This window comes from Halichondria panicea, chromosome 6 (genome assembly GCF_963675165.1).
Source record: "Halichondria panicea chromosome 6, odHalPani1.1, whole genome shotgun sequence".
NCBI lineage: Eukaryota > Metazoa > Porifera > Demospongiae > Suberitida > Halichondriidae > Halichondria > Halichondria panicea.
The window spans coordinates 2,538,568-2,552,309 of record NC_087382.1 but is presented as its reverse complement, the minus strand read 5'-3'; the positions used below and the strand labels follow the sequence as shown (position 1 = coordinate 2,552,309).

The following is a 13,742-nucleotide window of genomic DNA, read 5'->3' as shown; positions in this document are numbered from 1 at the left end:
CACGAATAATGAAGCAGCGGCGTTGTCATTGAGGGAGCTACTACAAACGACCTCTGTACCCTGCATGTGGGGACACGGATTATTCGGAATAGAGCGACTGGCTGTGTTGTCTCAAGAACGCTTGTTTAGGGCAGATCGTGTGTACCGTCCAAGCACCTTCTCACTAGAGTCAGCCATGAGCTTCTTCCTATCTGGACTGTAAGTTAATCACCTACGCAGTACTTCATACACACACACCATGATAGTAAAAATGAGCTAAAGTAGTATCTTTAATAATTAACTAGCTGTGTGTGTGGTAGCATGCTGTACTAAGTGTGTGTGTGTGTGTGTGTGTGTGTTTGCAGGAGAGCGTCTAATACTAAGACTGTGAAGCACCTTAAGAAGATACCAGAGGGCTCTCACCAACATGACATGATGAAGGTATGTTATGACTGGTACAAGCCACTCGGGAGTTGTTGCCAAGCTACCCAGCTAGCTAGCGTATCGTACTGGTATAGTTTATTAGTTTAGTTTGGCCATTTGTCCATTCCCAAGACAGAAGACGAAATTCACTTCGCCATGCGTGTGTGAAGTATTTTAAACATCCAATTTAGTTGTACGGTAGTTATACTTCCACTTTTTAGTGTCTTTTTTGCAAGTGTGTGTTTCTTTAGATGCCAAACCCACCAAGTATGTGGTCCCCTACAATACTGTACTCCCCTGCCAACTCCACACTGTGTGTGTGTTAATGTACACTCAACCTCGCCTTTGAACACTGCAAGTGTTTGCCAATATTTCAATATTACTCCCTCCCTCCTTATTGTACAGCATGCGGCCGCTACCCTGGGCAGTGGGAATCTTAAACTGGCTGTGCAACTACCAGATGGTGAAGACCTCAACGAGTGGATCGCCGTCAACAGTAAGCCATAGTGTAGAATGATTAGTACCAGAATGTTTTGCCCGAGTCTGAAAAACTTTTAGACAATTTTGCCGCGATATGGACAAGGATTGTGATGTCATACAATTATAAGATCTTTGTTTTTGCGGAACCACTGACACTCGTAAAGTTTGCATATAATTACATGTATTTGAGATGGTCGAAAAACATTTTAGTACATGTACAGTGTATTAATTATGTGTACTTCTTCTGTAATAATTTTGTACACTAACTCATGTATCGATTTCCTTGTATTCTCAACACACACCTCCACCCCCACACACAAAGCTACATGCACAGTGCATATAATGCTATAACTCGAGTATTGTTGATCCGATTTCAAAAATGTTCTGATTTTCTGAAAGCTTAGAAAGATACCTTCCAAATGATGTGTTTAAATCCAAATTTTTGCCGGGGCCCTAATTTTTCGGCCTCGGACCACCATGGGCTGTTATCCATGGTATGGCCAAATCAACAAATACTTTTATCTCTCAAATATGAACTTTGATGACACTATTTAATAGTTCTGTTTGCAGAAAATCATTATAATTTTATTGGAATTCAAGTTAGCAGCTGAAAATTAGGTTTTTTTTAGGCCTTTTAATTTGGATCTAGAGTATAACCCAGTGTTGACAATTTAAGCTGGTTTTATGTCTGGATATCACATGTCAGGTGTTTCATTTTGTCTATAAAAGTCACTATTTTGTTTTTATCATATTTTTTGTCCTGATGAATCGCTCAATGCAAGGAAATAAAACAAATTGAAAGTGACTCTAATTAGCCATAGCCTTAGCCAGCTCACAGCTATTTACCTAAAGTATCTCTTACATAATTATAGGACTATATCTATCCCTACATAAGTAGGTTTGCTCAAAAACTATTATTCTAGTTTTAGCTAAAGTTCTACTGACCCAGAGATTGCCTCATGTGTACACAGGTGGTGGCAGAAGGTGCCAATGGTCCCACTACTATTGCTGCTGAGAAGATTCTGATGGATCGCAACATTATGGTCATCCCTGACCTGTTTGCAAATGCTGGAGGAGTTACTGTGTCCTATTTTGAGTGGCTCAAGAATCTCAACCATGTCAGTTATGGACGGTTGACCTGGAAACACGAGGAAGACTCCAACAATCATTTACTAGGTGAGTGTGTAGTGAGGAGAGGAGAGGTCACAGAGGTCATTTGTGCTTTCATGTATCATACTATGTGCTTTAGGAAGTTCATAATTATGAGGTCACGTCCATACATGTGCATGCGTAGTTGATAATACTGGCTTCAATGTACACAATTAATTTTTGTTTAAGCTATGTAGAGCATAATTATTCTATACCAATTCAACCCCCCCCCACACACACACCCCACACACACACACACACACACACACACCCACACACACACACACACACACACACACACACACACACACACACACACCCTCACACACGCACACGCACACACACACACACACCCCACACACACACCCCACACACACCCTCACACACACACACACACACACACACACACGCACGCACACACCCCCACACCACACCACACGCACACGCACACGCACACACCCCCACACCCCCCCCCACACACACCCCACACACACACACCCACACGCACACACCCCCACACACACACACACGCACACACCCCCACACACATACCCCACACCACACACACACACACACACACACACACACACACACACACACACACACACACATACACACACACCCACACGCACACACCCCCACACACATACCCCACACCACACACACCCCTACAGACAGTGTCCAGCGTAGTCTAGAGGCCAAGTTCTCTGGAGGTCGTGCTGGGTCTATCCCCATCACAGCCACCCCTGCATTCAGTGCTCGCATTGCTGGAGCTAGTGAGAAGGACATCGTCAACTCTGGTCTAGAATACACCATGGAGAGATCTGCCAAGGTGAGAGCTGTCACTAGCCAAGTTATCGTGTCTGTAGCAACTAAGGCATAACCTGCTTAGTAAGAGCAAGCTGTGTTATAAGTGTACTCCTATTGTAATGTCGCTATCTAATATTGTAGAATAGAGCCCTTTAAAATCCTACGGCACCTCAATAAGAAATAAGACACTTTCCAATATTACACGAATATGGATATCCATGTCGATCTCCATTGTAGCTCGATCATGTGAAATAATAAATACTGCATGTTACAATATTAAAGTGTGTTCTGCTTTATTTATGCCTCACAGATAGTTTGGTGTTTACCATTATTTAAATGCAATGGATCTGATTTCAATTAAGCTCTTGAATAATTCTGCTACCATTCTAAGAAACTCTTCCCCTTCCTTGCAGCAAATCATGCGAGCTGTTCGTGAGTACAACCTTGGTCTGGACCTAAGGACCGCTGCTTATGTGTGTGCACTGCAGAAGATGTACACAGTCTACCTAGCGGCTGGCATCACCTTGTAGCTGCATAGAGAACACCTGATAGTGAACATTGTACCTTCCTACCTGCTAGCTTATTTTTTGGTATGTCTGTGGCTTTTAAACACTACATGTATGATTGTACATTACATTCTGAATAATGAATTAATTATGGGTTTAATCCGGTTACTCTTGGTAAAAGATATCATGTACATGATGGGTTTGTTTTTGTTACACAATAAGTGCAGGGAGGAACATCTTCCTTTCCTAAGCCGATTTTTCTTTAATAGAACTAGCATTATGCAAGCATGCACTTCTGAACCAGTACAATTTTCACACACACTCTAGCCATCTACTATCTATGCTCTAGCTAGCTTATAGCATTATCTAGCTCTCCAGCCTCTGTAGCTGTATAGCTTACCAACCCAATTCCGTAGGCGAAAAAGGTGTTCTGGTCTATTGTGATAAGTGTGCCAAGTCAGAATGACTCACAAGGTATTCAATTCGATCGAGAGTCTGTTGGATCATAGATGATACAGTACTGACGTGGATGTGAAACGTTTCCGGATTCCGGTATTCTGCTTGAAGCTATCATAGTAACGAGCATATCCGAGGTAATTTACTAGTTTCCGTAAATTAGGCAATTTGTTCCAAATAAACGCCGAGGGAATTATCGAGGTTATACCAAGCTGTGTAAGTGAGTTGGCAGAACTGGCCAGAGACAGATAAAAGAGAATCTATGCATTAACAGAGAGGATATTGATGCTGCAAGTGTATTAAGCAAAGACAGTAGTAGTGACTGTGAGGAGGTAGAATGAGTAGAGGAAGTACAGTCCAGTGCAAGATGATATTAACTATTCTATAATTAGTCTAGTAAATAGTCTATAATTATTATTTTATAGTAGATCTACCCCTGTACCCATGTAATTATATCCAAAAAGCAAGCCACTCAATGTTGGTAGCATGCATGTAGATCAAAAGAAGTGTGGCTGACTCGTAACACTAGCATGAGATAAGCAAACGGCCCGGTGAAATTGTTGATGATCTGTACGTGTACGTGTACGTGTACATGCTAATAATTATTATAATAGTCTTGAGAGTATTAATTTATAGTACACGATAAACTGTTTCTTGATCGTTTACGAAGTGGCTGTGAGAGAGACACATTCCAACTTGCCGGTTCGAAATTCCTATACAAGTGTAGATACACGGCACTTGAAAAGAGGTTGGACGTTAATGCTGTCTTCACCGATGGTGTTGCCTAGAGAAGTAGCACTCGAGTAGGTCCTGGGATAAATTTCACTTGATAGTATAATTAGCTAACATTTGGCAATTGATATCTTAGCTCAGCGAAAGACAACACTGCAATTTGGAAAGTTAATGACATGTACATGTACGTGTGAACTTATTGATAGAAATCATAATTGTAGTTGTAATAAGAACGTAGCATTAATTTTTGTTTAACAGTACATGTACATGGATTTTACATATTTTTCTTGAGGCTGTATTTTTCCAATAACTTTACTGTATGCTTAGTTAATAGATTCTCCTGCTGCATCAATACACGAAGGTTTTCATCAGCTAAATATGCAAAAAGTAGGCTCAACAGGTTTAGAAATAACCTCACGCAAAAAGTGCAACTAACTCATGCTTTAGCCCTTTCTATAGCACTTAAACTTTCATAACAGTTGTCAAACATAGATTCTCCTCGTAGTTTACAGTGTACTTCAAGTATTACTACTGAATGGTAACCTGAATATTTACTGTCCAAGCCAAAAATCTCACACAAAGTATTTTTACAGGAAAATTTATGCTAAAATATGATATTCTCCCATGAGCTTAGAGAACTAGTCTTACCTACAAGCCCACTGCAAGTATCAATGTGTGCCAGTCATTTTCACCAGTTTTCAGACACAGAACACTGTTTACTACGCTCTGGTTGCTATATAAACATGACAGTTACAGGGTTTCTAACATAATCTGCTCGTTACAATGATAGCTTCAGACAATTCCCGTGGACCCCTCCGGATACTAGGCCGTTTCACATCCACGTCAGTACTGTATCTTCTATGGTTGGATGTACTTAATCTCATGCACAGGCCCCGGCGATGGCCAGAAGCCTCTATGTTAAGTGATGGAGAATCTGCCACAGTGCCTGTGAGGATTGTCATGTGTATTGTCTATATAGTATTTATATGTGTGTGTATAGTTTGGCCATTCACATTTCTGCCTCACAGATAGTTTGGTGTTTACCATTAATTAATTTTGTTTGCACTGTTATACATGTACGTACGTACACATACACCAGAACCCCCAACTGGGCCAACTTCGAGAAACATTCACGCCGTTTATATCGGACACAGAACTTCAAGAAACATTCACGCCGTTTATATCGGACACAGAACAACAAGAGGGCGGGCTGACCACACCAGTTGATCCCCCCCTCACCGGACAGAATTTCTGGGACTTAGTGTGGGAGATTCAGGCGAAGTTGAAGGCGAGGGAGTTTCAGGCGAAGTTGAAGGCGAGGGAGATTCAGGCGAAGTTGAAGGCGAGGGAGTTTCAGGCGAAGTTGAAGGCGAGGGAGATTCAGGCGAAGTTGGCGTTGTACAGGTGGAAGGGGTTGGACAGGTGGAAGGCGTTGAACAGGTTGAAAGCGTTGAAGACGTTGCACGCGATGCAAACGTCGGACATGTTGAAGGCGTTGGACGCTTTGGAAGCGTCGGACTTGTTGGACGCGTTAGACATGTTGGAGGCATTGGTAAGGATTGGTGTCGCTCTACATTCCTCCATTTTAAGCAAACCCACATAGGTACTGTCTTTGCTTTAGAGCGTGTTTCTATGGGGATGGGTTGGGTAACCAGTATATTGCCCTTATGAAACCTAGCATGCCTGTAATAATAATAAGTACGAAGTTCATAAGTCTAAGCCAGTTATTGTGGGAGGAGTTGAGGATTCCATATAATTATAGTGCATTGTGAGGAGCTTAGCATAATCAAATTATTTCATTAATTTACAGGAAGAAATCGAAGCTAAACTGGAAAGAAGGGAAGGAGCTAGACTGGAAAGGTACCATACACCCTCTAACCCTACTTGCTGTACAGATCTAGGCTTTAAAAAAATCATTGTGTCCCCTGCGACTTAAGAAAAATATCTTTTTTTTCATAGAATGGAAGAATTAAAGATTTTCCTATTTCGTTTGATGCGTACTGCTAATTTTAAAAAAGCGATGGCATTCCTTCCATTCTCAATGAACGAGTTGGTGTCTCTCCTCAAGAGTATGCGCTCGGGATGGGGTCCTCCACTGGAAATGGCTGCAAGGATGCTCAACTCCAAGTTCTGGGCGATGGAGGCGGACGTCTGGGCTGACCTGCTCATTGTCTGTTGCTGGGCCAACCCCACCATCTACTGTGAGAAATGTGACAAAGACGTGGAATCAACCACCACCTCTTGCAACCATGTTGTGTGTCCTGTTTGCGCTGTGGGACAGGGGAATGATCCAAGCTGTCCCGAATGTGGTGAAATATTTACTGTCTTGGTTTTCACGTCAGCTTTGGCATCCGCACAGGAAAAACCAATAAGTAAGTTATTAATCAGTGTTTGTTGTGTGAACTATATGCTGCTAACCATTCATATACAAATGCAGGGAAGCGTCGTCTTTGTGAGCCACCAACAACTACCACTAAGAGACCATGTACTGACTCAGGTTAGTTCTCAGTGTACGGTCTAACTTTACTTAGATATGTTTGTCATCTTCAGCTTCGATGGGGTCATGCTCTAATGAGTGTCAGTCTAAATACCTTTCTAAGCTACTGGAATACCTCCACCCTGCCATGAACAAGTGGTACTATATTGGTCTGACTCTGGGCGTCCCTACTCATATCCTCGAGGCAATTGAGGCCAAACGGAGCGACAAATTAGACTGTCTCAGGGAGATGCTCATCACGAGATTAAATATGAAAGAAGAGCTGAGCAAAGAGGAGCTTATCCAATCCTTGCAGGTACCGATTGTTGGATTTTCCAAACTAGCACAGACGTTGGAAGACTCGAAGCACTGGTGATCCCAAACTAACACTTTTAATCCCTCCTTTTGATTTAACAAATAATTATTGCACTTAACATGTTTTTTGTTGGTAAGGCCAGGCAAAGTAGATTTATAGTCATCACATGGTTTTTGTAAAATTTATTCATTATGCTGAAAGATAGATAATCATTGCATCATCAGTAAAATGGCCATATTTGGCTGCATGGGTGTGAATTCAAAACCTCTTTATACCTAAGTTCATTTGGGACCTGACTTTTGTTACATTTAGTTGATTGATTTTTTTTCAAGAGTGGACTCACTTTGTATTCTCAATCCCATCCGTGTACATGTATTTGTAATGTTACGCACTCTGACCCCTCGCAAGCCCACCAGGTACGAGTATCACTGGGCCGATGGTACGACCGTCAAGAAGCCCATCAAGTGCTCAGCACCCAAGTATATCGACTATCTCATGACCTGGGTACAAGAACAACTAGACGATGAAAACATCTTCCCCTCCAAGATTGGTATGGTATTTTATTTATTATACCTGTTCAAAATGTTCACACATGAATGTAACTATTAGACAATGCTCACACTATTGACCTCCTTAAGATCCACCTCTGACCTATGCATTATAACCTACATGTATTACTAGAATATTTTGCGGGTAAAAAACCTTGTGCATGATGGGGCCAGAGTAGACTTTGCTATCTAACTTTATAAACTTAAGACTGTGATATGGTATCTGGTTTTATGCGATTTTATTACTAAAAAATTGTTAGTAATACGGTAGTTAATTCAATGCTCACACTATTGACCTCCCCAAATCCCTACCCCTAGCCTGCATTGTAAGTCCTTATTATTATAACTTCTAATTTATGCATTATACGACTATTAAGTCGCTATATAACTCTACATGTATGTACAGGGCTTTGGCAACGTGGGGCTCCACTCTTGTCGCTACCTGCACAGAGAGGGGGCTAAGTGCGTGGGCGTGATGGAGAGGGATGTGTCCATCGTTAACAGGGAAGACGGTATCGACCCGAAAGAATTGGAAGATTACAAATTAAATAACGGAGGCTCAATCAAAGGATTTCCAGGAGCACAAGAAACGACTGAGAACTTACATTCTGTAGCTCTTTAGGAAGGCCTATCACTAGTAGGTTTGATCAGTCTCATCTCTTACCTGTATGTAGGACTATATCCATCCTTACAATACGTAGGTGTGCTTATAACTAGTTTTAAAGTTCTACTGACCCAAAGATTGCCTCATTTGTACACAGGTGGTGGCAGAAGGTGCCAATGGTCCCACTACTATTGCTGTTGAGAAGATTCTGATGGATCGCAACATTATGGTCATCCCTGACCTGTTTGCAAATGCTGGAGGAGTGACTGTGTCCTATTTTGAGTGGCTCAAGAATCTCAACCATGTCAGTTATGGACGGTTGACCTGGAAACACGAGGAAGACTCCAACAATCATTTACTAGGTGAGTGTGTGTGTGTGTGTAGTGAGGGAGGTCAGAGGTCGTTTGTACGTGTGTGTGTGATGGGAGGTCGGAGTCGTTTGTTCTTATGCTTGCATTAAATCACTGTAATACAATATAACTATAGGTATACACACGCGCATGATTAGCCTCGTGCAGAGTTGTATTTAAGTACAATTTTAGAAGAAAGAAGGAGAGCTTGCTAGAGACTCAGCAGCAGTTATTGTGCTCTTCTTGGGCTGCTGTCTCAGCTTAAATCTATTTCTCAGCTTAAATTTAAGTCATAGGAGTGCCCTCTGTGTCGGTATCTCTCTCTCTGCCATCGATGCATCATAAAAAGTATTATTATTCTATGCTGCAACCACAGTGCCACGCCCCATATATGGGCGTTTATTGACAAAGACAGGTTTTACCCTGGGCGTTTATTCAAGGAGAGCGTTTAATCAAGTAAATACATACATACAAAGGTTTTCTGAGATATGATGCAGTATTAGTTGCCTCGCGCTAAGGCGCTCGGCAATTAGTAGTATAGCTAAGAGTAGTGCAGTATGAGATTAATAGCACGAGTAACAAGCAATGACAAGGATACGCCGAGTGCTATTAACCTTGTCATGCAGTGCTTATTATGAGTGCTATCAAGGGCTTATAAAAGAAGAGAGGGCATGCAACTCCACTATCAGTGCACGTAGCTAGCAGAGTTACGTGGGCGGAGGAATGAGTGCATTTGCATGAAGTGCTAAAAATAGATAATTTATAATATTATTTTTAGCACTTGCATATCATACGATATTATAATAATAATAATGGTGAGATTGCTTATAATAATCATATTGTCTGTTTGTCCGTATATAGTACAATACATGTAGTGATGTTGTTGCAGCTGTTACTAGTGATACAGGTCATGCATACGCCAGCTAGTCTTTTCAGTTTAGGAATTTGCCAACTGGAAACACTTGCTATACGTGCATGGCTGAAGTGACCTGCCCCTTAGCTTGAACGTTAATACGTAACATTAGTCATGCCTTAAAGAGCACTGTAAAAATTATTGTTTTAATTTCAATTTCGATTCATTATTGTGTACTGTACACGCGAGGGTTGTATTTCTAGAATGTTTTAATTGTCAAACATATGCAAACTTTGCGAGGGTTAATCGATCAATTTGCAAAATAAGATCGCAAAGGGTCAACTTTTCTGCTGATTTAACTCATTCGCAAAGTTTTTCACCAGCAAAATATTCTAGTAATAATTATGGTAATTACATTTTACATGTATGGGTTTAGAGTTCATAATGAGGTCACCTCCATACAAGTGCATGGTAGCTCTATAATTATTGGCTTCGTGGTAACAGTTTTTAATTTTCAAGCTAATAGTCTAAGAGCATTCTTAATAGCAATTCCACACCCCCTCACACACACACATCCACCCACACACACACACACCCACACACCCACACACACACACACACACACACACACCCCACACACACACACACCACACACACACACACACACCACACACACACCACTACAGACAGTGTCCAGCGTAGTCTAGAGGCCAAGTTCTCTGGAGGTCGTGCTGGGTCTATCCCCATCACAGCCACCCCTGCATTCAGTGCTCGCATTGCTGGAGCTAGTGAGAAGGACATTGTCAACTCTGGTCTAGAATACACCATGGAGAGATCTGCCAAGGTGAGAGCTGTCACTAGCCAAGTTATTGTGTCTGTAGCAACTAAGGCATAACCTGCTTAGATTTAAAGTGTTATAGCCATGTGTACGTATTATTATTATAACTAATGTACTCCCTTTGTTGAATACTTGCATCTATTGTATAAGACGCTTTCATATGTACCAATAGTATGATTACACGGATAGTAATTTTTTAATAAAGTGAAATACTGCCAACATTACCATATGTGTTCTGCTTTTATATGCAATGGAACTTTCGCGGAATAGCAGCCTTTTTGCATCATGCATGCGTGCAGTATTAAATTTATGGGTATAAATGTTCGTGGTATAATTATGCTTGATCAGCGAAAACCACGAACATTATACCCTTGAACATTATTCAATTAAGCTCATAATTTTGCTACCATTTTAAGAAACTCTTCCCCTCCCTTGTGCAGCAAATCATGCGAGCTGTTCGTGAGTACAACCTTGGTCTGGACCTGAGGACCGCTGCTTATGTGTGTGCACTGCAGAAGATCTACACAGTCTACCTAGCGGCTGGCATCACCTTGTAGCATAGAGAACACCTGATAGTGAACATTGTACCTTCCTACCTGCTAGCTTATTTTTTGGTATGTCTGTGGCTTTAATTTTAAACACTACATTGTACATGTATGATTGTAGTTTACAGTAACTTGGTACCTTTTTAGAACAAAATGGGAGGAACAAAGAAAGAAACAAGGAAGCTCTTCAATACCTTTTTAGGCCGATTTTTCGCTATTTCATCAATTTGCAATTTGTAGCCTAGCCAGGTAACTTTATGTGCTGTAGCTAGCTAGCTATAGTTGTACTACTATACTATACTGGACTGTAGGCTAGAATGTCTGACGAGGTACAAAGGGATCTAGATTATAACCTCTGGCCCTGGCGCCGGAGATGGCCAGAAGCCTCTTCAATGTCAAGTGATGGAAAATCTGTCACAGTGCTGGTGAGCATTGTCGTGTGTATAGTTTAATTAATATTTATCTATGTATGTATAGCTATGTATAGTTCAGCCATTCACATTTCTGCCCTACAGATCGATAGTCTTGATTAATTTTGTTTGCACATATACACGTACGTACACATACACCACTATTTTAATACAGAACTCCCAACATCGAGAAACAGTCATGCCGTTTATATCAGACACAAAACAACAAAAGGGCAAGCTGAATACACCAGTTGATCCCCTCACACAGGAGTTAAGTTTCATTTCGCCATTCCCCGACTTCGAAAGCGGCGTTTTTCTTTCAGTCATTTTGAATCGTGAGGCGTTGGCGTTAGACTTGGAGGCGGAGGCGGAGGCGGACCTGTTTGAGCCGTCGGTAAGGATTGGTGTCGTTTTACACTCCTCCATTGTACACTAACCCACATAGGTACTGTCTTTACCTCAGAGCGTGTTTCTATGGGGATGGTTTGGGCAACCTATATAAGTATTGCCGTTATGAAATCTAGCATGCCTGTAATAATAATAAGTACGAAGTAAAGCATTGTCGTGTGTATATAGTTATTTATCTGTGTATGCATAGTTCGACCATTCACATTTCTGCCCTACAGATATAGTTTCTAGTTTTCAATTATTTTTGTTTGCTATAATATTATACATAATTATACACATACACCACTATTTTAATACAGAACTCCCAACATCGAGAAACAGTCATGCCGTTTATATCAGACACAAAACAACAAAAGGGCAAGCTGAATACACCAGTTGATCCCCTCACACAGGATTTCTCTGGAATCGAGGATACCTTAAGTTTTAACATGATCACTTCGCCATTCCCCGACCTCAAAATAAGAGTGTCCTCAGTCATGTTGGATGAGTTGCACTTGGAGTTGAAGAGGTTGAACGTGCAGTTGAAGAGGTTGAACGCGTTGGGCGCGTTGGACGCGTTGGGCGCGTTGGAGGCGTTGGTAAGGATTGGTGTCGTTCTACACTTGTCCATTTTAAACAAGCTCACATAGGTACCATCTTTGCCTTAGAGTGTATCTCTATGGGGATGGTTTGGGCAACCTATACATTGCCGTTATGAAATCTAGCATGCCTGTAATAATAATAAGTACGAAGTTCATAAGTCTAAGCCAGTTATTGTGGGAGGAGTTGAGGATTCCATATAATTATAGTGCATTGTGAGGAGCTTAGCATAATCAAATTATTTCAGGAACAAATCAAAGCTAGTCTGAAAAGGTACCATACACCTTAACCCTACTTGCTGTACAGATCTAGGCTTAAAAAAATCATTGTGTCCCCTGCGACTTAAGAAAAATATCTTTTTTTTTTATAGAATCAAGAATTAAAGGTTTTCATATTTCGTTTGATGCGTACTGCTAATTTTAAAAAAGCGATGGCATTCCTTCCATTCTCAATGAACGAGTTGGTGTCTCTCCTCAAGAGCATTCGCTCAGGCTGGGGTCCTCCACTGGAAATGGCTGCAAGGATGCTCAACTCCAAGTTCTGGGTAATGGAGGCGGACGTCTGGGCTGACCTGCTCATCGTCTGTTGCTGGGCCAACCCCACGATCTACATGTACTGTGAGAAATGCCGCAATAACGTAAAATTAGCCACCACCTCTTGCAAACATGTTGTGTGTCCTGTTTGCACTGTGGGGCAGGGGGATGATCCAAGCTGTCCTGAATGTGGTCGAGCATTGACTGTCTCTTTTTCAAGTAAGTTTATTAATCAGTGTTTGCTGTGTGAACTATAATAATATGCTGCTAACCATTTCATATACCAATGCAGGGAAGCGTCGTCTTTGTGAGCCACCAACAACTGCCACTAAGAGACCATGTACTGACTCAGGTTAGTTCTCAGTGTGCTGTCTAACTTTACTTACATACATTCATTTAGGCACGTCAATGGTTACGAGATCAAGAAGCAAAACTGCCAAGCCCAAACCTCAAAGAAAACCAGTGTCAACCATCCCCCTCACAACACCAGATGTCCAACGACCTACACCTCCAGCTTCGACGGGGTCATGCTCTCATGAGAGTCGGTCTAAATCCTTCACAACTGACAACTTTAATGAGCTGCTGGAATACCTCTACCCTGCCGCCGTGAACGAGTGGCACGACCTTGGCCTGGCTCTGGGCCTCCATGTTGATATCCTCGAGGCAATTGCGACCAAACAGAGAGACAACTGTAAAGACTGCCTCAAGTACATGCTCATCAAGAGATTAAGAACGAAAAACCTGAGT

At 41.6% G+C, this 13,742-nt stretch overlaps 5 protein-coding genes and 1 long non-coding RNA gene across 19 annotated transcripts in view; 5 read left to right on the top strand and 1 right to left on the bottom strand.

Annotated features, from left to right (window-relative positions):
- Positions 1-131: 131 nt before the first annotated feature.
- On the top strand, positions 132-3,487 carry LOC135336966 (glutamate dehydrogenase 1, mitochondrial-like). Its single transcript, XM_064532859.1, has 6 exons — positions 132-198; positions 345-420; positions 808-898; positions 1,854-2,058; positions 2,706-2,863; positions 3,255-3,487. Exons 3-6 carry the CDS (start codon positions 809-811, stop codon positions 3,369-3,371), a joined length of 570 nt encoding a protein of 189 aa, XP_064388929.1. The 5' UTR covers positions 132-198; positions 345-420; position 808; the 3' UTR covers positions 3,372-3,487.
- Positions 3,488-4,253: 766 nt separating this feature from the next.
- LOC135336971 (uncharacterized) lies at positions 4,254-5,325 on the bottom strand. The gene is made up of 2 exons (XR_010394987.1): positions 5,184-5,325; positions 4,254-4,613 (listed from the first exon to the last, which is right to left on the bottom strand). It is a non-coding gene; the product is annotated as an uncharacterized LOC135336971 (long non-coding RNA).
- LOC135336958 (uncharacterized) lies at positions 5,319-7,714 on the top strand. 2 transcript variants are annotated; one of them, XM_064532847.1, is made up of 6 exons: positions 5,319-5,483; positions 5,635-6,087; positions 6,346-6,395; positions 6,495-6,907; positions 6,973-7,032; positions 7,086-7,714. In XM_064532847.1, the coding sequence occupies exons 1-6, from the start codon at positions 5,319-5,321 to the stop codon at positions 7,385-7,387; spliced, it is 1,443 nt and encodes a 480-aa protein (XP_064388917.1). In that variant the 3' UTR covers positions 7,388-7,714. The 2 variants fall into 2 exon arrangements, with proteins under 2 accessions (XP_064388917.1, XP_064388916.1); XM_064532846.1 differs by having other exon boundaries at positions 6,970-7,032.
- On the top strand, positions 7,709-8,497 carry LOC135337193 (MOB kinase activator 3A-like). Its single transcript, XM_064533092.1, has 2 exons — positions 7,709-7,882; positions 8,282-8,497. The coding sequence occupies exons 1-2, from the start codon at positions 7,709-7,711 to the stop codon at positions 8,495-8,497; spliced, it is 390 nt and encodes a 129-aa protein (XP_064389162.1).
- On the top strand, positions 8,374-11,200 carry LOC135336968 (glutamate dehydrogenase 1, mitochondrial-like). 3 transcript variants are annotated; one of them, XM_064532861.1, is made up of 4 exons: positions 8,374-8,512; positions 8,637-8,841; positions 10,369-10,526; positions 10,961-11,200. In XM_064532861.1, exons 2-4 carry the CDS (start codon positions 8,691-8,693, stop codon positions 11,075-11,077), a joined length of 426 nt encoding a protein of 141 aa, XP_064388931.1. In that variant the 5' UTR covers positions 8,374-8,512; positions 8,637-8,690; the 3' UTR covers positions 11,078-11,200. The 3 variants fall into 3 exon arrangements, with proteins under 3 accessions (XP_064388931.1, XP_064388932.1, XP_064388933.1); XM_064532862.1 differs by having other exon boundaries at positions 8,483-8,576; XM_064532863.1 differs by lacking the exon at positions 8,374-8,512 and adding an exon at positions 8,517-8,572.
- A 39-nt stretch (positions 11,201-11,239) lies between these two features.
- Positions 11,240-13,742, top strand: part of LOC135336954 (uncharacterized) — a 35,556-nt gene continuing 33,053 nt past the window's right edge. For 10 of the 11 annotated variants that reach the window (XM_064532834.1, XM_064532836.1, XM_064532840.1 and 7 more), the window contains exons 1-2: positions 11,240-11,490; positions 11,651-11,869. In XM_064532834.1, the coding sequence (XP_064388904.1) occupies positions 11,383-11,490; positions 11,651-11,869 (327 nt within the window). In that variant the 5' untranslated portion in view covers positions 11,240-11,382. Of the gene's footprint in view, positions 11,491-11,650; positions 11,870-12,182; positions 12,336-13,742 lie in introns of all 11 variants that reach the window. The other variant, XM_064532835.1, reaches the window with a different exon arrangement.

What these genes read in the sequence shown, in the direction of transcription:
- LOC135336966 (XM_064532859.1), top strand. Translation starts at nt 809, where the DNA reads ATGCGGCCGCTACCCTGGGCAGTGGGAATCTTAAACTGGCTGTGCAAC. An exon ending in CGAGTGGATCGCCGTCAACA is followed by an intron (nt 899 to 1,853) that starts GTAAGCCATAGT and finishes ATGTGTACACAG; the next exon opens with GTGGTGGCAGAAGGTGCCAA. An exon ending in CTCCAACAATCATTTACTAG is followed by an intron (nt 2,059 to 2,705) that starts GTGAGTGTGTAG and finishes ACACCCCTACAG; the next exon opens with ACAGTGTCCAGCGTAGTCTA.
- LOC135336958 (XM_064532846.1), top strand. Translation starts at nt 5,319, where the DNA reads ATGATAGCTTCAGACAATTCCCGTGGACCCCTCCGGATACTAGGCCGT. An exon ending in CGCACAGGAAAAACCAATAA is followed by an intron (nt 6,908 to 6,969) that starts GTAAGTTATTAA and finishes CATATACAAATG; the next exon opens with CAGGGAAGCGTCGTCTTTGT. An exon ending in GAGACCATGTACTGACTCAG is followed by an intron (nt 7,033 to 7,085) that starts GTTAGTTCTCAG and finishes TGTCATCTTCAG; the next exon opens with CTTCGATGGGGTCATGCTCT.
- LOC135337193 (XM_064533092.1), top strand. Translation starts at nt 7,709, where the DNA reads ATGTTACGCACTCTGACCCCTCGCAAGCCCACCAGGTACGAGTATCAC. An exon ending in TCCCCTCCAAGATTGGTATG is followed by an intron (nt 7,883 to 8,281) that starts GTATTTTATTTA and finishes ATGTATGTACAG; the next exon opens with GGCTTTGGCAACGTGGGGCT.
- LOC135336968 (XM_064532861.1), top strand. Translation starts at nt 8,691, where the DNA reads ATGGATCGCAACATTATGGTCATCCCTGACCTGTTTGCAAATGCTGGA. An exon ending in CTCCAACAATCATTTACTAG is followed by an intron (nt 8,842 to 10,368) that starts GTGAGTGTGTGT and finishes ACACCACTACAG; the next exon opens with ACAGTGTCCAGCGTAGTCTA. An exon ending in CCATGGAGAGATCTGCCAAG is followed by an intron (nt 10,527 to 10,960) that starts GTGAGAGCTGTC and finishes TCCCTTGTGCAG; the next exon opens with CAAATCATGCGAGCTGTTCG.